Below are 23,491 nucleotides of genomic sequence, written 5' to 3'. Positions count from 1 at the left end.
CATCTCTGCTGCAAATGTGTTGCTGGTCAAAGCACAGCAGGTTAGGCAGCATCTCAGGAATAGAGAATTCGACGTTTCGAGCATAAGCCCTTCATCAGGAATATGAAGGGCTTATGCTCGAAACGTCGAATTCTCTATTCCTGAGATGCTGCCTAACCTGCTGTGCTTTGACCAGCAACACATTTGCAGCTGTGATCTCCAGCATCTGCAGACCTCATTTTTTACTCCCCAGCTCATCGTCAGGGACTACAACTCCCAGCACCCAGCTCGATGGCGCCGACGCACTGAGCCTTTCCGGTGGGTCAACGAGCAGCAAAGATGGCAGCGGCGGAGAGGGGCGGCGACGGAAGCGGCAGGTCCCTGTGCCTCTTTGATGTGGATGGGACCCTCACGAAACCCCGGCAGGTAGGGCCTCAGACTGCACGGGGTGCGGTGTCCTCGGTCAGAGCCCTGGTCAGTGGAGATAAGAATCCCCCAACAGGTCTGTGACCGGGGGGGGGAGGAGGAGTGGATCCCGGAGCCGGTCTGTGACCGGGGGGGGGAGAGTGGATCCCGGGGTCTGTCTGTGACCGGGGGGGGGGGGGAGAGTGGATCCCGGGGTCGGTCTGTGACGGGGGGGGGGGAGAGTGGATCCCGGGGTCTGTCTGTGACCGGGGGGGGGGGAGAGTGGATCCCGGGGTCGGTCTGTGACGGGGGGGGGGGAGAGTGGATCCCGGGGTCTGTCTGTGACCGGGGGGGGGGGGAGAGTGGATCCCGGGGTCGGTCTGTGACCGGGGTTAGATCCATTCGTTTTGAGTTCCTCATAATTGATGCTTTCTCTTTAATAAAACCGCAGGTATTGTCCAATAAACAAAATCCCTCTTTAGAAACAAAAAAAACTAATGAAAAGAATCGAACCTTAAGCAAAACTTTTAAAAATGAATTAATTGCCCTGTCTAACCTCCGGTCGATGTTTTGAGGCGCCTTGTTTCAGAGAGCTTGCCATTTAAAATACATGTCTATACAATGGATATGTATTTAGTTCGGGAATTATGGCCTTTTTAATGCAGCATCTTTCATTTATTTACACCCTGCTGTTTCCTTCCCTTAATGTCACCTTTAGAAAATCACTCCGGAGATGGATGAATATATACAACGTTTAAGGGAAAAGGTGAAAATTGGTGTTGTGGGCGGTTCTGATTTCGATAAAATCAAGGAGCAGCTCGGAGATGATGGTGAGTCTTTACTTTTGAATAAGACCATGGGCGAGAAGGAGACCAGCGCTAGATTTTGTACACCTTGCTCCAGATCGCTTTTTGAACTTGTTACTAACCCTCAACGCCTGTGACTTATCTATGCCATTCGATTTTGAAAAGAAATCTCTCTGCCCTGTGCAAAACTGAAAGTTAGTTCCCCCTAAATGATGTTGAAAGCAGTGTGCTGATATAACCAATCAGAATAGCAAAGACGACGTGGCAATTCCGGCAGCTGGGTTTACAGTGTACTAGTCAGTAAATAGGACATTTTGGAGGCACATTCCAGTTACAAGTGAAAACACTCCGGCAGACAGACACAGCAATAGCCTTATGCTGTAATTATTCAGCATGAAGTTTCCAATTGGTCAGAGCTCAATTTGTGCTATTTGCCTCAAACTGCAGTTCTGCTTATCAAAGGTTCTGTTTTATCTGAATTTACCTTTCAGAGGTTACAATATGAATGTGATAATAAATAGGAGAAGGCTATTCAGCCTAAGCCTGCTCTGCCATTCGATAAGGTGGCTGATGCTGTTGCGACCTCAAAGCGACCTCCTTGCCTATTCCCGTTACCCTGAATTCCATTGTTAATCCTAATTTCTCTAATATAATCAGCCTCCATGGCCGTCTGGGGAATAGAATTCCAAAGACTAGCATCTTGTGTTTCCTCTAATTTCTCCTGCCATTGTGCAGACCTCCAAATACGTTGGTACATCAGTCAGCATACGGCTTTGAGGGAACGTTGCTGACAGCCATCCTCATCACCATCTTAAAAAGACGATCCTTTATCTTTAAGCTGCTGTTCAACGTGGGCATTCTCTAGTTATCAATATTTAAATTAACTTTGGCTTAAATTGAAATACATTGAGGACAAAATAGATGGTTCAGTCCCAAGCCACCTGAGACATGCTTCCCCAGAGGCCATGTGCCACTTTGTTGTGGATTTTATAACTTTAATCCAGTATTGTGAACTCACTAAATGATGGTTCCTAATAACACACATTATAGATCTCATAGATAATTCAAAGATAAAAAAACATGTACAATAAATAGTAGTTACTCATTGTTATAGTCTTGAACTGAGTCTGCACTTGGTTCCTGATAAAGGGTTTATGCCTGAAACGTCGAATTTCCTGTTCCTTGGATGCTGCCTGACCTGCTGCGCTTTTCCAGCAACACATTTTCAGCGCTGCACTTGAAATATCTCATTAAAGATATCAAATATAGACTCATTGGTCTTGACATGATGCACCAAGTCAGAAGGTTAATACCAAGAGACAAACCCATACCCCCCGTTGCAACTTTGAAGTTTACCTTCAGATACAGGGAAGCTGAAGCTTTAGGGGTGCCCAATTAGCCAACCAAAATTGATTCAATTAGTGAAACTTGAACAGAAATAGAGGTTACAGGACAATAAGATATTGGAGGAGGAGTAGGCCGTTCAGCCATCAAGACTACTTTGCCATTCAATGGATGATCTGATACTCCTCAACTCCAATTCCTGCCTTCTCCCCATAGCCCTTGTATCTATGCTTGGATATACAACTGAGCCTGTACAGCCTTCTGCAGCAAAGAATTCCACATATTCACTACCCTCTGGGAGAAGAAATTCCTCCTCATGTGACTTAAATGTGTATCCACTTTTGGAATCATAGAACCCCTACAATGTGGAAGCAGGCCATTTGGCCCAATTGTGCCCTCTGATCTTATACTCTGCCTTATGGGGAAACAACTCTCTGCACCTACCCTGTGAAATCCCTAAGAATCTTGTATGTTTCAATGAGGTTGTCTCTCATTCTTCTAAGTTTCAATGAGTACAGGCTTAACCTCGCCTCACAAGAAATTCCTTCCATGCCTGAGATCATTCTCATGAACCTTCTCTGGGCTGCCTCCTCTGCTGGTATATCTGTTATAGAAAAGAGGATCAAAATTGTTCGTAGGATTCTAGGTGTGGTCTAACTAGTGCCTTGTATTCTTTTAGCAAGATTGCCCTGTTTATATGCTCCATTCCATTTGAATTAAGGACCAACATTCTATTTGCCTCCCTGTTCCCTGCTGAACTTGTGTGGTTGCAGTTTCTATGCTGCAAATTTCTGCATTCCTTCTCCATTTAACTAATATTCAAGTTGTCTATTCCTGTTCAAGTGCTTAACTGCACATTTTCCAAAATTATCTTCCACATGCCAATTTTTCCCACTCATTTTACCTGTCTACCCCTCCCTGTAGATTCTGTGTCATTCTCACTATTTGCCTTCCTACCTATTTTTGTCATATATAATTAGTACATTCACTTCCTTCATCCAAGTCATTAATCTCCATATTCCAGAAAAGTTCCAGGGGATTGGGATTGGAAAACTACCAGCATGACACTCTTATTCAGAAAGAGAGAAGACAAAAACAGATAATTATATGCCAATGAGCTTTGATTGCCCCAGCACTGATCCATGTGACACTCTGCTAGTTATAATCTGGCAACCTGAAAATGCTTCTTTTAATCCCACCGTTCTGTCTTCTATTAATTAGCCAATCCTCTGTCCATGTTAATTTACTATACCCAACTCATTGGCTCTTATTAAGCAACATCAAAGTCCTCTTGGAAATCTAAATATATTATGCCTACTGGTTCCCCGTTGTCTATTCTGCTTGGTATCTCTTCAAATAATTCGAAGAAATTTGTCAGGTATAGTTTCCGCTTCATGAAGCCATGCTGGCTCTACTTGATTATATTACTTATTTCTAAATGCTCTGCTGTTAAAGCTTTTACAACAAACTTTAAAGGTTTATCAATGACAGAAGAGAGATTATTTGCATATAATTATGTTTTTGTTTCATCCCTTTCTGAATAAGAGTGCCACATTGGTAGTTTTCCAATCCCCTGGAACTTTTCTGGAATATAAGGATTCCTTGAAGATTGCTACCAGTGCAACCACTACATCTGCAGCTACTTCCTTTAACAAGATACAACCTATCAGGACTATTGGCCTATAGCCCCATTAGGTTCCCTAGTACATTTTCTGTAGCTATTACATTTTTGTATTTATTTCCTCTCCACCTTTTTCCCTTAGTCATTTAGTATTTTTGCTAGCAGAGATCTTCTCCTAGTTCCTGGTTTTTCATTATTATTTCCCCAGCCTTGTTATCTGAGGGACATACGTTCACTCTGGCTTCTCCCTTCCTTCTTTGTTTATCTTTAAAGAAGCTCTTATTGTATGTTTATAAATTACTTGCTCAGTCTACCCAATCCTCCACCTTTTCCTCCCTGGCTGTCCTTTGAAAAAGTCACATATCCCTGAATTTTTAGCTCCCAGCTTTGATTCTCTAACAGTCTGAAAATCGCATTCAACAAGCTCTATTTGTGGCATTAATCTATTTTATTCTGAAAACAATGTGCAATTAAATAAACAGCCACTAATTTTACCTTTCTAACCTTTTTTTTTGGCAGTGCAGCAATAACAAAAATAGGGGAAGAGAGGATTAAATTAATGCATTCCAACCTCCGAAGTGCCCACCTTCCTATAAATGCTTTGAGGACGTTGGTGAAAAAGTTAGCTTATTTTAAAATTTTTAAGAACTCACCTCTTAACACCAAATCACTTGTCTCCTTAATTAAGTAAATTATTTAGAAGGATATTAGTGGATCCGGTAGGTATTATGACAATCAATATGGTTACATGGTTGCCATTAGGCTGGCTTTTCAGATTTTTTTATTGAATTTAGATTTGACCAGTTGCCATGATGGAAAAGCACCTCAAGTTCCCAGAGTCTTATAGCTTGAGGCTCTGCATTACAAGTCCAGTAACATGACTGCTATGCCACTGTCTCCACTGAGAACCTGGGTCTTTTTTTATATGTTCTAATTCACCAGTTCAGAGTTGTTGTTGCATATCTCTTGAGGAAGTGGGAATTGCTCCTAGGACTCCTGGCCCCATTGTAGGAACACTATCACTGTATCACAAGATCCCTCTAGAAATCAGCTTTATTGCCCCTTGAGCTGATCTGTTTGAACATAAAACAACCTTGTGTCTAATTCTTGGAAAAACTAGAATAGAAAGGCAGGCTGTCAAATCAAACCTCGATAGATTGCCATCTTTGCCATACCTTGTTTATGTTACTGGCACTCAACAGGATATCTCCACAGTTTATACAATTTACATTCCTAGATAAGTATATGCAGCCAAATGTTTTTCAAAATATGCAATCAATATCTTGTTGCTGTTGTGGGGTTAATGGTGTAATTGGTTTTCTTTCCCCTAACTGAGGAAGCAGGATTATCAATCATTTCCTATATCTCATTACTTGCTAGTGACCATGGCATAGAAATGTTTGTGTGTGTCTTTGGACAATTGCTTAATCCTCCATGCATCTTTTGTGAACCTGAGTCTAGATTAGAGTGGTGCTGGAAAACTGCCAACTTTACAAGGCATGATTATATTGAACATAATGTGATTTAATTTGCAGTTGTATGTTACAAGATATTTTTTAATGCAACATATTTAGTGACTGGTCTAATTTTTTTGTATTTCATCTTTAAGTCACTGGTCAATAGGTGGTATGCTGTTCAGAGTTGAATCAACAACTGAAGCAAACTATGCCATTTAAGTTAATTGGTCGCCTGTACAGAGATTTATTGCATTATGGCCTCAGAAAAATGAATGGCTCGGTTGTTATTCTAAAACATCTGTTCTATTTTCCTTGCAGTTGTTTGCAAAGTCGATTACGTATTCGCTGAAAATGGCTTAGTTGCATATAAAGCTGGCAAGTTTTTTGCGAAACAGGTACGTTTTCTCAATACTGAAATTCACCTGCATGTGTTTAGGGTGAAATAATGCCCTTTTTATTATTAATATATGCTTATCCCCAGGAGATGCTTGTTTTTGATTTGTTGAACTAGCTTATTCTGATCCTCCTTTCTCAAATACAGAAATGTAAAAGGAGCTTGTTTAATCTTTCACGCTGACACAGCACTGGAAAATGTGTGTACAAAGCTTTTAGCTAAAAATATGCAGCAGCAGCAATTTATGCACTCAGCATTACTGATCAGCTGGAAATTGAACTAATAATTTTCTTTTGAAAACTCAGTTATGAAACTTTCAACATTTGTCCTATTTTAATAGACATGAATGCCAATATTATTTTTGCTGCTGATCAAATTTTATTTGTCTCATTCTCTTACTTTTTGTTTTATTCATTATTGGAACACGGGTGTCACAGGTTGGCCGGCATTTATTGTTCATATTAGGTTCCGCATCAATGAAATAAAAACAGCAAAGAATTGCTAGTGTAAAAATCTAAAATTCACCATATGTATTAGATTGTAACAAAAGTATACAGTAATGATGTAAAATCTGTTTCTAATTTTCATCTTCGTCACTAATTTTATATTCTCCGATATAAATCATCATTGTAAAACAAAAGTTGAGCTATCTTGCATGGCGCTATCTGGAATCATCAGGGATGAGAATTTCTGGGCTCTGACTGTTGTGGCTTTTTAACAAAAACCAGTGCTCCTCAAATTCTAAAACATAGCTTACATGAGTTGTGCAAAACTTATTTGGATTCCTCTGAAGAATGCTGTTATTTAACTCTAACTAAATTGGAATGATATTTAAGTGGTTAAAGGCAGTGATCTTAGGCTTTAAGCAAGCACTTAAAATGCTATTTAAAGAGATTTCTTGGGTGTTCTTTATTCACTACTTGATTCACATAAGTCCATAAGATAGAGGAGCAGAATTAGACCATTCGGCCTACCAAGTCCGCTCCTTCATTCAGTCGTGACTGTACGTTTCTCAGCACCATTGTCCTGCCTTCTCTATGTAACCCTCGGTCCCCTTACAAATCAATAACTTATCCATCTCTGTCTTAAAGGTACTCAATTACTTGGCCTCTACAGCCTCTGCGGCAATGAGTTCCACAGATTCATCAGCCTTTGGCTGAAGAAATTCTTCTTCTCAGTATTAAAGGGCCGTCCCTTCACTCCGAGGCTGTGCTGTCGTGTCCTTATCTCTCCAACTGGTGGAAACATTTTCTCCTCCTCCACTCTATCAAGGCCTCTCATATTCTGTAAGTTTCAATCAGACTCCCCTCTCATCCTTCTGACATAGACCCAGAGTGCTCAACTATTCCTCATGTCAAGCCCTTCATCCCTGGGATCATTCTTGTAAACCTTCTCTGGAACTTCTCCATGCCAGCACATCTTTCCTTCGATATAGGACCCAAAACTGCTCACAATATTCCAAATGTGGTCAAATCATCAGAACCTTACACAACCTCAGCAGTTCATCTCTTGCTCTTGTGTCCTAGCCACTTTGAAATGATGCTACATTTCATTTGCCATCCTAACTTCCAACTGAACCAGTATATAAACCTTAACAGAATCCTAAACTAGGCAGATAGAACCTTTTGTGTTTCAGATTTCCAAAGCTTTTCCCTATTTATAAAATATTCTATGTCTCCATACTTCCTACCAAAGTGCATAACCACAGTTTCCCCAGGGAAGTAAAAACATTCATGACTGAAGCTAACACCGGTTTTCTTTTGAACCCCTGTTCATTAATGGTCAGAGGTGAGCCCGTGCTGACACAGCCTGCCATCCAAGGACATCAGCTTCTTCCGATTGACTAAGAAGCCAGTGAAAGGAGGATATTCTGTTTGGAGCAAGATTACTGAGCTCTAATGAACACATTTTGGACTTCTCAGGATCAGAGGATGTCAAACAGGTTTTAGTTCAGATCACAAAAATGTGAAATGGAGAAATATTGGTTGAACAACATCTGTGAAATATCCTTGGGATTCAAGAGAATCTGGAATGCTTCTGACTTGCATGGGCAGAACCCTGCTGTTTAATGCCAGGGAATGTTACAGAGCAGTTTACTTTAACATTCACTTTTTGGAAGCTTTTGACTTTTGCTGGACATCTCATTAAAATGCCAGAGAAATTAATCAAGTGGTGAATACCGGGCTCTCAAGAAACCCTTTAACTGGCATTTCTTTTTGTCAGTATGACCTATCCCTACTGAGTGCTGACAACAGAAATTTTACTCTGCTGGACAAACCTAAAGAGTTTTATTTTAACTGAATGGGAATCAAATTAGGAGATAATTTGTACACCTATTGCTTACATGATGCACTGATAACTTTAAAAACAGCAAATTGTAATAGTAGATATATCTATTACGCTGTTGTACTGTGTTTAAAACTGTGCTATTGCTAGGGACCTGCTTACCAGGAGTCAAATCTTTTTTAAAAAATTTCGTATGGAACTATTGGGTTGAATTCTAATTTGTAGCCATGAATGACTGATTAAAACCAGTGAAATTGACAGCATATGAAGAAGCCATCCCCACCTGCTGACTTGCAATTTGAACTGCAACACATATTAGGCTATCTACAAGTGATGTCCTTGGAAGAGCTGGGAAGTCGATTACAGTATGCCAACAGGTCAATTCCAGCAATATTAAAAGGCTTCTGCAATTTTACTCAAAGGCCAAGGGTTTTCCAGAACTTGCCATTGAAAACAGGTTAAAATACAACAACAGGTAAAGCAGTTTGGTGGGTTGCCCGTGGTATCCTGGAAGTCTAGGTTAGGTGGATTAGCCATGGGAAATGCAGGGTCACAGGGATAGGGTAGGGGAGTGTTTCTGGGTGAGATACTCTTTGGAAGGTTGGCATGAACCTGATGTGCTCCCACATAGTAGAGATTCTATGATTTGGAACAAATATCAGGGAAATAGGCCAGTAAATCCTGAATCCTCGCATGCTCTTTTGCATCAAAGGCTTTGCTCACAATACTTGTGCTGAGGGAGAACTTTATTGATTTTGGAGATTTCCATGGACATCTTTGCAGGTCCATTAGATCAACATCAGAGTTTGGCTTATGTCGTGTTACTCTGCACCTCAAGTGAGAATCGAGATTAGCCACACTAACAGCAGGAGGATCAACAGCCTGACACTCGTAAAAGTGCAGCTCCGTAGAAGAGAGGAAATTGGAAAGGCATAACTTGTAAGAGGTCATAACCACCTCGTAGGTCTGAAGGCAGAGGGTAAACTTCCTCTGTTGGCACAACAATAGCTTGGTAGATCTAGGATCTCGCGTAAGATTTGTAGAAACAAATGCTGGAAATTGAAAAACCTAAGGTAACTACTTTACTAGGCCTGTTGGAGATTAAAAGTGTGAAGTAAAACTCAGGGTAAGAATGTTTTAGATGATCATTATTCACATGGTTATTGGCTGTTAATGTCAAGTCAACATGTGTGGGTGTTCTTTGTCATGTGGCTGCCTTCACTTTAATTGTGTTACTATGGAAGCCTCTATTGCTGTTGCTAAGTATGCTGAGGCTCCACTAATGTCAAGCCTTCCCAGCAGTTTAGTGGAGGGATTGATGGAAAGCCACCTTTGCTCTTTACCTCATGTAAATGTTCCTTCTCTGATAAGAGAGAAAAGGCCCATGAGTCAGAGTAATGTCATTTGTTGACAGATGAATGGATGGGAAACATTGTCAAGAATGGTAATGAGGAAGAATTGTGACATTGGATAAGGATAACGTTGAATGGATAGTTGGGGATGTGAGAAAGGATGAATGATGTGCTGGACTAGGTTTGAGAAGGCAGAATGAGGGAGTTCAGGGGACACATCATTGTGTAGTTGTATGTGTCACTTTTCTGCCTTACGTATATCATTAAATGACTTTCAGCATTGAATTTATGGGCAGCTATCAACAATGTATGTCATGTTTCACTAGATTTTCTCCACCAGTCAGTGAGCAAGTGTATCTCTGGGGCCTTAAGTGGACCATTCAACAACTTCCAGCTTCACAAACAGGCATCACTAAAGTCAGATGCATCCAAACCCCATTCTGCCAATTCCTTCAGTTGTGCTCTCAACTCCGGACTTTTCAAATCCCATGTTTGCAATGTCTTTTTAAATACTTTAAACAGAGTAGTATAGTGGCTCAGTGGTGAGGGACCCAGGGTTCAGTTCAACCCTTGGATGACTGCCTGGTGTTTGCACATTCTCCCCGTGTCTGTGTAGGTTTCCTCCAGGCACTATTGGGCCTCGACCCATCCAGGTACTTTGAACCCAGCCCGTTATTTTTCTATGAAATAAAATATACTTCACTAGTACTTTCGTTTTATATGTCATGATTTTTAGACCATCCAGAGCTATGTTGGTGAGGATATTCTGCAAGACCTGATCAATTACTGTCTAAATTATATGGCCAAGATTCAGCTGCCTAAAAAAAGGTAAAAGTTTTATCTAGAATAACCTTTTTCTCTCTAGTTTGCATTGTCTTCATTAGCAACATTAATGCAACCATTCTACATGAATTCTTACATTTTTATTATTAACTTTGTTGACAATGTATTCAAATGAATTAAAGTAATAACCAGAACATAATGGAAATCGGAGTAAAAACTGGACCTCATTACAACTGTTATTGGCCTCTACGTTCCACCTTATTCTGTCTCATTATCTTTAAGAATAAGTTATATTTGACAATTTCCAGATTTTTTTTATCCCTAACATGTTTGGAAGACTAGGATTATCCCAGAATCCTCAGACATAAATATGAAATTTATGTTTAATTTTGACTAACTTTTATACTGTATGACATTATACTCACCTACAAATTCTGAGTGATTGCACTTATTTATTATTTCTGGCAATCCCTCCCTTTCAATTACAAGCTTGTCACCATAATCTCTCGCTCACATATCGCTTCCTTGTTTATTGCCTAATGTGCTTAGCATTAGTGATTTTATCGCCCATTAAGTGCTAATTTACATTCATATTAGTTTTTTTTAATCTCTTCTTCTGGAGGCTTTCTCCATTTATGTTTTTCTTTTTTAAATTAAAGTCCCTTTAAGTGCTAAATTTTAAGTTTGAAATTCAATCTCCTCTCTATGCACCCAGAGAATCTCAACTTTCAAAACATCACTTTTATTCCCTACTGGAATATATTTAATTATATCTCTCTCCTCTCTATTCCTTTCCATCTTATTTAAATATTCCACTTTCTGATCCACAATCATTTTACAAATGTTTAAACTGTGAATTGTTACTGTTATAATTCTTATCCTAGAAATTTCTGAGCAAATGTATATTGTAACCACTGATTTAGATGTTCTGTTAACTTTGGTTACCTGTTAACTCTACTTCATTATCTGGAAGCAGCACAAGTAGTGCCTTCTTCCCCTTGTTAAAGGATCAATTTACTGACTGAGAAGACAGGCACAGACACTGAAAAATGTTCCTTTTCCAACCTCCCTATAATGGAATAATTAAAAGCCCCATAAGTTGTACACTTTGTAAATACATGTTTATCTAACTTGTCTATAAATAATATCTTTGATTTCTTCACTGGCAATATATAATGTATTTAATGTGACTAAGTCCTCGTAATTTCTCAGTTCAGTCCAAATGAGTACTTATGGAATCATTTCTTTTATATATTCTTTATGTTCTAGTTCATGTCGGAATGGTCCTATTTCCTTGCTGAATATTTTATAACCTGGAATATTCCATTGCTAATCCTGACTGAGCAATAATTAGGATTCTGTAATTATTGTAATGCCATAATTTTCTATTTTAATGTGTCCAGTTCTCTGATTTTGAATCTTGGTAAACTTTAGTGTGGTTTCACTTATTGGACACTTAATTCATCCCATCCTAAATCCTGACCCATTTTTTTATTATCACCTTCTATATAACTATTTAGCCATTTAAACTTCAAATTATGCATAACTTTTGTTCCAAGCAACCAAGTCTTTTCCTTTACCCAATCCAGTAGGATATTAGTTCGATTTTCTCCCACAACTAATCACCCTCCTTTAGGCTTTCTCTTTAATATAATTAAGTTTTACCCAGTGCCCAAAGAGCCTGAACACACACCCTCTTGTCCCTAACCTATTCTCTGACACCATGCCACGGATGGATGTTCATTTTTGCTTTTTAGTCTGCTCATTTCAGTGCTGTTTTGGATGTAGTTCTCCTTTTTTAAGTTCTTTGGTTGAATAATTTTGTAACAGACCAACCTTTTAAGATTACATTTCCTGAATAGATTACAAATCAATTTTTAAAATGTATTCAATATATTAATCTTAGGAGTTTTCAAAGTGTTTAAGTCCCTCCTGGCCAACGAATTGATAATCTGTAGTAATACAATATTTTGATGTGCTATGCAATTAAAAAATTTCAATAATTTAAACACTCGTGATGATTAGTGACTTAATGATGCTACATTTCTTTCACAGAGGCACATTTATTGAATTCCGTAATGGAATGCTGAACATCAGTCCAATTGGGAGAAATTGCAGCCAAGAAGAACGTATTGAATTCTTCGAACTTGATAAGGTGGGTTCATTGGAAACAATGCTTAATTCTTCAATAATTAAATGAAGATGTAGAAAAGCGACTTGAGGACAGCCAGTTAATCTTTAGCAAATTAAAATAATGTCAGATTGAAATACTGGTTTAAAACTGCAGGGTTTCTTTTCGCCAATATGGTGAAAAAAAAATGTTTATTGGATACAGTGCTATTAGGCATTAAGTGGATACAATGCTGTTGAATATCTGAATTTAACTTACAATTTTAGTCTTTATTATTTATTCCCATGATTTTAACTTGCCTCCATGTACTAATCAAGACCTGCAGGTTTCACTCCGAAATGCTAATTTGATTTATTTTTTATTGTGGGCTCCTTTCATCCAATTCCACTGAAAAGGACTCTGGTTAACAGATGCAGTAAGATGCAGTTTGCTTAGGAAATGGAAGATCTTCACTTTAATTTTGTTTTGCTAGTTTGGCAAGTTGAACCCTTTGAAACCTTCCCGCAGACCACCGCGCTTAAAGTATTCAGTGGGAATCACCACCTTTAGTTTATTATACTTTTTAACAACTTCCAAATTACCAAATGAGAAGGTATATTTGAAATATTTTTAAAAACTCATTAGCTATAAAATAATTTGTTCAAAGAATGTTAATCATCCCATAATTAAAATCCAAAATGGATACATCCATGTACTGTAAACAGTTGAAGACAAGTATTCAATTAATGCATCAAAACACCCAAGGATGAATTGAGCAGGGTCCAATGCTCCTATGGCCAATCAATGTGGCACATCAAGCAACAAAGTCAATAGAATGTAGAACTATATTGCTAGTAAAGGAGAGACCAATCATGTTCCAACTGTAGCATGTTCTGATCAGATGACCCCTGGGTGATGCATTCATTTCTGGTCACACAGGGGAAGGGAGACATTCAGCCTGGAAGTGTTTCTAAGAATAGCTGAATGTCAGAGAATTAGATACATTTTTAATTCAGACTTGCTTCTAGAACAAGTGATATTTTAGCTCTAGGATCAGAAGAACAACATTCAAAGGCCATGATTTGTCTACCTTGTAATTTTCTGCCAGCCAAAAATCCTCCTCATCGCAATGAAAATGCAACATTATCTACAGTATCTAGTCATTGCCACATGGTGATGCTGTAGAACAGAACAATGAAAGTCTGCACTGTTTCAATAAAGGATTAAATGTACTTTCAGCTGTTTCTGTTATTACTACGTTTCTTAAAACTTAGTTGAATGCTGTAGGGCTGCAGTTGAATACTAGTATTATCAGCCTTAAACAGCAATGTATGACTTCTTGTGTATCGGTAATATTGGTACCCAAGCATTGCAGCAAGCAATGATTATCTATGGTTAGATATTTGGCTTAAAGAATTTTTTTCCCCCGGTCCAAACTTGGATTGGAACCTTTTTAGCTAAATATTTCACCTGAGTTTTTTTTGTGAAGAAGCATTTCTCTTGATGTTTGTGGAGCTTGTAGTAACTGGACTTTACACTCTATGGTCTGGTTAATGTACTTTTTCTATAATTTGCTGTCCTGAAGTTGCTGATCTGTAAGGTTAACGGTATATTTGTCCACGTAAGAATCATTGATATATACAGTATAGAAACAGACCCTTTAGTCTAACTCATCCACGCTGACCAGATATCCTAAATAAATCTAGTTCCATTTGCCAGCATTTCGTCCATATCCCTCTAAACCCTTCCTATTCATATGCCCAGCCAGATACCTTTTCAATGTTGTAATTGTACCAGCCTCCACCACTTCCTCTGGCAGATCATTTCATACACACTCTGCATGAAAAAGTTGCCCCTGAGGTCTCTTTTATATCTTTCCCATCTCACCCTCTAGTTTTGACCTCTCCCACTTTGGGGGAAAGAACTTACCTGTTCATCCTATCCATGCCCCTCATCATTTTATAAATGGTCACCCTGAGCCTCTGACTCTCCTGGGAAAACCGTCCCAATCTATACAACCCTCTCCCTATACCTCAAACCTTCCAACCCTGGCAACATCCTTGTGAACCCTTTCCAAGTTTGACAACATCCAATAGCAGGGAGACCAGAATTGCATGCAGTTTTCCAATAGTGGCCCAAGCTCTGACTAGTAAAGCATACCAAATGCTGCCTTCACTATCCTCTCTACCTGTGACTCCACTTCCAAGGAACTATGAACCTACACTCCAAAGTCTATTTGTTCAGCAATACTCCTCAGGACCTTACCATTAAATGTATAAGTCCTGCCCCGATTTGCATTTCCAAAATGCAGCACCTCACATTTAACTAATCTCCATCTGCCCATTGGCCAGTTTGATCAAGATCCAGTTGTAACTCAGGTAACTTCACAGTCCAAAACACCTCCAATTTTGGTGTCATCTGCAAAGTTACTAGTCACACCACCTCATGTTCACATCTAAATCAGTTATACAAATGACAAAAAGTGGTGGACCCAGCACATACCGAATTGCAATGCAACAGGAATAGCTATTTCACTACTTGAACGTATTCTGCTATTCACTTGACTAACTTGTGCCTCAGCTTGATTTTCCCACCTTTGATTCATATTTCTTTATCCCTTCATGTTATGCCTAACAAAAAGAGTCATATAGGTTCATACAGCAAGAAAACAGATCCTTCGGTCCAGCCAGTCCTTGCTGAGCATAGACCCAGTATACAAAGTCCTTCACTTCCAGATTCCCACTATTATTTATGTAGAACAAAATTCCTGATTTAAATCTTAAACAAGCTTAATTCATAAACTGTTTCTTCTGGATTCCTTCTTTAGAAAATTGTTTTAGTTCTGGATCTACCCTATTAAATCGCTTTATCATTTTTAAATCCCTCATTCTGAAGTTCTGAACTTAGAGGAATATGAACCAAATTTAAGCAACAGTGCCCTTAATTTAACTTTATACACTCTGGTTCATTCTGGTGAATGTACACTGTACCTTTTGCTGGACTGGCCCCAATCACTCATGTACCCTTGACCTGACCACTGCCTCACCCAACTGCCACATCTATTTTACTCTCTACCTCAGTCCCCAACAGTTCAATCATCCACTAACATTCAAATTGAGTCAATAAACTTGCCACACAGCAACTACAGCTGTAAAAGTGGGTGTGTCCTCTCAACCCAGATTCCACTGCACTGTGCTGAAGCTCTCTGAGGGGGGCCACACTCTGTTTTTGGAAAAGCCAGCCTGCGAAGGTCCTGGAAGAAATGTGGAAATGTCATGTCGGGGAATGTTCAAACGGTGAGCCAATCCAACATTGATTGTCACTTCTCAGAAGATCCAGGCCAATATATTATTTTGAGATGGAGTATTTCTTGACAGAAACAAGCAAACATTTTTATCAATCACTGTGCTTCTATTGACAAAACAAAGTGGACATTTTAATGCTTTTTATAAAATACATATTATTAGAGGGGATAGCCTACAGAAAGTGATGCAAGTACCGATAGTTTTGAATACAAATGTGCATGTCACTAGACAAACACATTGAAGAAGCATTACCTCATTCAAGCAATAGAAAACCAATGTATGCAAAAGCAAGCATTGGCAAGTTAGATCAGTAACAACAATCAGATCTTTATTTTCAATCAAGACAAATAAACCATGCACATTTGTAATGCTGTTTACAAATTCACTGCCAGCCATTGGAAATCTGACTTTCAAACAGCTTTAATAAAGACATGACATAAAGTAAAGGTCATGATCATTTCCTAACATTTATTTCCTTTAAGTTTGCTTGTTGTTTTTACGTTTGTAACAGGCTACAGTGACTAGTCATTCCCACGTCAGTGTTGTACTGTACTCAAATTGTGAGGGTTTGTGTGGCTGCTTTTTTTTTTGCTGTTGCTCATGCTCCTATGAGAGACAGCACATTTTTCTTTCTTAGCAGTTCCTTCAAAGCTCTGACCACTGGATTGTGAACTACTTGATGAGAATTTGCACCATGTCAACTGCTTGTCACCATTTGTGGATCGACAAGTGTGTAGCTCCTAGAAGACACTTTTCTCAATGAACATAATGTTTTTAATCAAATTCAAAGAATAACCTAAAAGAATTATATCTGAATAAAAACTGCAGCCATTTACAGATTCCATTTTGCTGCACAGGTTTTTCTGAAGAACAAAAATAAAGTTGATGTGGAATTTGCTAGTTGTTTGAGCTTTAATGATGTTTTAACAGATTATTCTTTCAAGTTAGTGCTCATTGTGTGCCCATTTCTAAATGAAGAGTGAATGCTTTATATTGAATTGAATGATTTGTTGTAACTTGCATTTTAGTGAATAATACATTAAAATACAGAGAAAAGCTTCAGTTGTCACCACATCTGGTGCAATTTGAGTAATTTAAATAACAAGATATAATTGAAAGAGTCTATCTTCGTTCTGCCACCTCCACCATGAATCCTGAGCCTGATCACCAGTACACCGGTGCCTCTGCCCCTCCTCCAAAGAGGGCTGCACCGGACCCACCAAAGTAGGAGTCACCATTCTTTAGATGCCATCTCTTTGCCACTGGACCCATCTCACTGACACCGCAACCGAGTCCCATTGCTGAACCCACATTCGCCCTGCAACCAGGAGCCTGTGGCTCCAGTTCCGCCGCCACCATCACCTCCCCAATAAGCAGGACTCCTTGGCCCCAATGCCACCCCCTCCTCACCAAAAACCAGCAGTACCTGGTTCCACTGCTTCCTCAGTGATGCCAGGAGTTCCCACTCCTGAAATACTGCCTGCTGCTGCAGCAGCTGCCACCACTTTGCCAGGGCCAGGAGTGCCCACTCTGGGCCTGCTATAACCAGGAGTCCCTGGCTCTGCTGCCAGGATAGGCCACTACTGCCCCAAATGCAGGGAGGGTCACCTTGCTGCCACTCCACAATGGCCAGCTCTCACTGCTGTGCTGCTGCTGCTGCTGCCAACTAACCAGCCAAAAAGAAAAACTAAAGGAAAACAGCAGATGAAACCTGGGCAAGAGCTCACACACAGCCCTCCACCACCATCATGAACTGCAAAGAAATATCTGCAGATGAGCAAATTGAATTTAATTTCATTGAATGATAAATGTCAAGTTTGAATTTATCAAGTGGACCAAATTTTGAAGTGAAAAAATCTCCAAAGCTGTCAGTGCATCTGACACCAAACCCATATTGTGATCCAGTATACTGACAACTATGGAAAACATTTGATCCAATTAAATGTTTCTTACTAAGTGCATTTTGAAACTAGCGACATTGTGTCTTATTTTACAACAGGAGAAGATGATCAGAGAAAGATTTGTGGCCGATTTACAAAGAGAATTTGCAGGAAAGGGTCTCACTTTTTCTATAGGTAATTTCAATTCTTTTTCTATTAGCATGGTTGTGCAGTTGGGGGGTGCAGTAAAGCAAAATGTTTGTATTTTCAGAAAAGCTGTTAAGAAAATTTGAAAATTCTGTTGATTCTTTTACAGAATTTTATTTTGTCAGTTATTCATTTTGTATGTTCAACAAAATTGAAGATCACACTGCAGTTCAATATGTTTGAGGTTTATATCTATCAATTCAATATCAATGATCAATATCTAGATAGCAACAGCAATGTGGGCAGATGTATTATTGAAGATCAGTTTGCTTTTACACAACAGAAGTTTGTGCCATGTTCCAGAAGTAATGAAAATAATCCTAGTTAAAAAATTAGTTTGGATTGGATTAATGTACTTTAATGTACTTTTATGAAATGCATTTATGCATTCTGTTGTAATTCATCTACAAATGAGTTTTGAAACCTAACCTCCAGATGAAATTTCAGTTGTGCTTTTAGTCTCAAAACACCAGATACTAGAATTTTGACATTCAGGTGGATAAGATATGAACTCACTTCAATCCTGTTTACATAACAACATCAGCTTCACTGCAGCATTAAACAAGTAATTAGGAACTGCCTCTGGACTCCATCATAACTTCAAAAGAGTTTCAGAAATCCAATTTATCCATCTCTCCAGAATTTTGGCTGGTTGGAAAAGCCTTTGAAGAAATTCCAATTGGTTCTATATATAGATCCTTATGAGATATAGGTCTACATTAACTCATTTGCATAACCATTGTAGTAGAAATTGGATAAGAAACTGAACTTGATCAGCAAGTAAGAAAGGAATATTGCTGACTTTAAAAGTTTGCTGTATTTGTTATTCATGTTTTCATCATACTTTATACCTGGCAGCAATGTTTGGAATTGGTTTAAAGACTTTAAAAGTCAACATTCCACACATTATTTTTATTTCGAAGATACTGGAGTTTCAGGATTAGCTTTGTCAGGTGGAAATGTGTAACCAATTTCTAATGTTTTCATCTTTCCTTTTAGGTGGACAGATCAGTTTTGATGTATTTCCAAATGGATGGGATAAACGATACTGTCTGGGAATCCTGGAGAGTGACAACTACGAGACTATCCATTTCTTTGGTGATAAAACCTCACCGGTACATACGTAGGGAAGATTGGGGTACAAATGAGGGGTTGGGGATGAAATGCTTGTCAGAATCTGAATATTTCCATATTTACTTGTGACGGTAGGACAAGGGACTTGATAATGAATCAACTGTTGGGAGGTAAGCGGATCATTTAAACATTTTGATAAGGTCGACAGCTTGATTGAACCTGTTTTTCTAGGTTTTAGTGTTGAACATCTGGGTTTTCCAGGGAAGACAAGCTCAGCTTCAAGGAGAAGCAAGTACTTTTACTTTTTTAGGACTGGAGGGCACAGGAATGCTCTTCCCAGCTGCCAGACCTATCTTCTGCTTTCTAGGCAAAGACCAATTAGGACCAAAGAACTCTACATCATGTGGGGAAAATAGATCTTCCAACTCTGTGAATATCTACTCCATACGTAAGAAAGCAAGAGCCACCAAAAATTGATATTCTTGAAGTTACACTCCTTTCTCTCAAGTTTTTTTAATTCATTTAGGCAATGTGGATTTTGCTGGCAGGACAGCATTTATTGCTCATTTCAAAGTCGAATACTATAGTGTAATTGAAATATAGCAGCAGCCATGGTCACAGAACAAAAGGGAGGGCAGCTGGTACAAAGTACTTTTAACATATATTTCAGTTTCATTGCAATATTATATTGGAAACCTTTAAACAGTTCGGATGTTTCATTGACTGCTATAGATTCACCTAATAAAAATAAATAATTCTTTCGTGCATTAGACCCTTGTTAAGAGCCTTTAGAGATGATCTACACGCGCTTATCTTGGCCAGCTCAATTGCATATTCATTGCAGTAGAGATTGGATAAGGGACTGAACTTGTTCAGTACATACACTTCAACAGCAAGTAAAAAAGGATTACTGCTGACTTGAAGTTTGCTGCATTTATCATCAATGTTTTCATCACATTTAATATGCAGGATTAGCAGCACATCCCTATAAACATTTGCAAAGATATCACTCCTTCAGACCGCTGAGCCCTCCTGGGGATTGAAGGAAGGATGAACAATTTCATTGATGTGTGTACTGTTAAACTACCTATATTATCTGGAGGTGCCACTACTGCCAATTTGCTCAACTTCGGTATTAACATGAGTGAATCTCTGTGCTGGAAAAGGTTGGCTGGAGGCTCAATACCAGTTGAGATGGAGGCCATGTTTATATCAGACCTGTGAACTTCATACCTGCTGCAAATTGAGAAGGGTGATTAAAAAAAACAGTAGCAGTCATGTTTTAATGTGGAGCTGGAAAGCACTGGTCTGTTCATTGTGGCTCCACCTTTGAAATTCATTCCATGTTTACCAGCAACTTATTAAAATGTCTTAGAGTTTCCTTTAAGCATTTTGCTCTTAAAATTCTTTTGATTCAAAAGCAATGGACCCTTTATTTACATATGCAGAAAGGGCTTAAGGCTATTTAGTGGTGAGTTCCAAAGCCTCTGATAATGCTTATATCAATATGACAGGTAGGATGTTTTGTTTCACTCATTGTGCACCCACAATGTTGGAGGATATGGTTTGTGTAAAATAGGTGCAGTAATATCACATTTTTAGGCTGAAATTTCAAAACTTGACTTTGCTGGAATCTAAATATAACCAGGTCATCTCAGACCTGTCAACTCACCTTCAGCATCCAACCCACGAACGTGAGAGAATTGTGGGCGGAGGGGGCAATCCCACATTAAACATATGTTCTTGTCTTTTGTAAATTTCCTCCAGTTCTTATAAATAGCCCAGGAACCCACTGTAAAATATCACCAGCCAACCATGACTGGAAATGTTTTAACAATAAATTATTTATTTTCTAAACAAATTAAATCTATTTTTTGTAGGGTGGGAATGATTATGAAATCTTCAATGATCCAAGAACTATAGGCCATTCTGTGACATCCCCAGAGGACACCAGGAGAATTTGTGATGGATTGTTTTTCCACTGAGCGATCAGCATGCCAACACAGTTGTGGACTTTTTCCCAAGTTCACATCATCTAGTTGAAGAATTGTGTTTGAATTAAATATTTTTTCCTTCTGATTAAATCTTTTTTTTTCCGGAGCATTCAGCAGAAATGCTGAAAACTGTTTTTAGTACAAATGCACTTTTAAATTTTTTTAATGGTGTAATACTGAATAACTGTTTTGTGGGTTCTGAGTGTCATCTCAAAGTACAAGTAAAGATTAAATCTCAAAATAACCAGTAGATTTTTCTGACTGAATGGAGTCTAAAGATATTGTTACAATGATTCTGCAGATGCTGGAAATCTGAAACAAGTACAGAATGTTGGAGAAACTCTAGCAGCTCTGGCAGTTTCAGTGGAAAATGAGATAGTGTTGCGAGTCCAGTAGGACTTTACTTCAGCCTTGAAGTCAGTTCTGAAGAAACAAGTCACACTGGACTGACTTGTTTCTCTTTTCACAGTTGCTGCCTGATCTGAGTTTCTCCAGCATTCTCTGCATTTGTTTGTACTGGAACTACTTACCTCAAATGTACAATATTCAAGAAACTAATCTAGCATTTAGTGTACATAAAAAAGGCAATTGACAAACAGTACTCTAGAAAGGTGGTATTCCTGTTTTCAAGTTGATATCATCTGGTTAGCTAAATTACAAATAAAGCAGCTCTAATAGATACTTAACAATTGTACATTCATAAGGGGCTTTATTTTATCGCTTAACTTTTGATTCAGTCAAGGACCTATACTCTGCATGCTCCCAATTGTGCTGGTCACTGAGATTTACAAGGATGTAGTAAGATATAACTGAACTAACAGTAGCAACCCTACAGAGATTTTGCTAATTATATCACTGGTTCTGATTTTAGAATAATGTTCATAGCCCATCTACAGAACCATCTGTTGGTGTGTAATCTTCATTTTTAATTATAACTGCAATTTTCCACAATGATGATTCATGATTATTAGATTTTTGGGAAGCCATAATGATCTATTTTTGAATTAATAAATTTCCCTATTTGGAAGTCATTACATTTCCATCTAAGGATAGCTGTTAATCATATTTACAAAATTATTCCTGTGCAGAAGGTTATTTGACCCATTGTGCCTTGCACCAGCTCTACTCATATCATTGCATCACACTATCCCAAAAAAGTCCCATACTTTCTTGAATGCCTGAATTGAAGCTGTTGAATAGTGATGAGCAATTGCCTTTTAGATTTCAAGAAGGTGAACAATATGGATTCCAGAGTTAGTACCAGGACCAATGCTTCTCATGATCTATAATAGAGACATAAGAACATGGTACAATAACCTAACTTTCCTACCTCTAGCCATATGTATTAAGATAGATACTGTACAATTTTTTTTAAATAGTAGATATTTATCAGATTGTGGGCAAATCATTTTAAATGGTTGTAGCTTTGTGTTTGTTAATTCAAAAAAGGCAGGAATGACAAAACTAGAACTGAATGAAAGACTTTTTTAAAAAAGCATTTGGTGAAACATGCTGTCTTTTCTAACATTTTAATAATTTTAACATCATACAACATTCAATTTTACATCTTGGTTGAAATTTCTTTATCATAATTGGACATGATCAAAGGTTTTTGTGCATTCTGATGTGATTCTGTACACTGCAAAGCATATTGTACCTTTCAAATCAATAAAGCTGTGATCAAAGTTAATTTAGAAAAAGCTGGCTATAGTCACATCTTTTTGAAAACCTGTTCAAGGACAGATCTATTCTCAGTGTTACATTGAGTTTGTCATTATCAGACATCTTTTCATCTTTTGTGACTTTCTTCAACCTGGTGATGGCTTGGACTCTAATACATGGTCCTGTGCCTACGTTTGTAAATGAAATGTTTGACCAAAATAGTTAATTTAACACTGCAAAGATAAAGCATTCAGATCCCTAAGGTCACAGTTTCCTCTAATTTGTTTTCATAATATTAGCATGTTCAATTGTACATTTGAAATAAAGATGATCAATGCAGTACTCAAAAACATACCTGTCTGGTTCTGTTGCCTTCATTTAAAAATATGTAGATTTGCTCCTTCAATCTTGCCAACTAGTTCATTGACTTCAAAACGCGCATTTTGAAAAATAAATATTTGAAAACTGTGTACCAATTAGAAGGGGAGACTGACTGGGTTTTTTTACTGGAAAAATACTAAGGAATGAATGAATTCAGATATCAGAGTTACATTTGAAGTTAAATGTAGAACTAATAAAATGAGAAATTTCTCACTTTGCTTCAAGTTATATTTGTAATGGATAACTTGAAGCAGAGTTAACCTTTTGTTATTTTTGATGTACAATTCTGATTTAGTACTAGTTTTGCGTGTGAGTAAATGATACACATTTTTCCCCTTTGGATTCTATTTTCTCTTTGAAATGCCTGCAGTTCAACATTTTAAAAAGTTTCTACACATGTGTTTAAGCCTGTACAATTCACTGTCCATTAATTAGAATCTGGGGTTTAGTG

The 23,491-nt window shown here is 38.3% G+C and overlaps 1 protein-coding gene across 1 annotated transcript; it reads left to right on the top strand.

Annotated features, from left to right (window-relative positions):
* Positions 1 to 220: 220 nt before the first annotated feature.
* pmm2 (phosphomannomutase 2) lies at positions 221 to 22,994 on the top strand. Its single transcript, XM_060840247.1, has 8 exons — positions 221 to 405; positions 1,103 to 1,214; positions 5,931 to 6,007; positions 10,381 to 10,472; positions 12,483 to 12,582; positions 17,842 to 17,917; positions 18,929 to 19,044; positions 20,884 to 22,994. Exons 1-8 carry the CDS (start codon positions 319 to 321, stop codon positions 20,986 to 20,988), a joined length of 765 nt encoding a protein of 254 aa, XP_060696230.1. The 5' UTR covers positions 221 to 318; the 3' UTR covers positions 20,989 to 22,994.
* The last annotated feature ends 497 nt before the right edge of the window (positions 22,995 to 23,491 follow it).

The sequence above is a fragment of the Hemiscyllium ocellatum genome, chromosome 20 (assembly GCF_020745735.1).
Source record: "Hemiscyllium ocellatum isolate sHemOce1 chromosome 20, sHemOce1.pat.X.cur, whole genome shotgun sequence".
Taxonomy (NCBI): domain Eukaryota; kingdom Metazoa; phylum Chordata; class Chondrichthyes; order Orectolobiformes; family Hemiscylliidae; genus Hemiscyllium; species Hemiscyllium ocellatum.
This window is presented reverse-complemented; position numbering and strand designations above follow the sequence as displayed.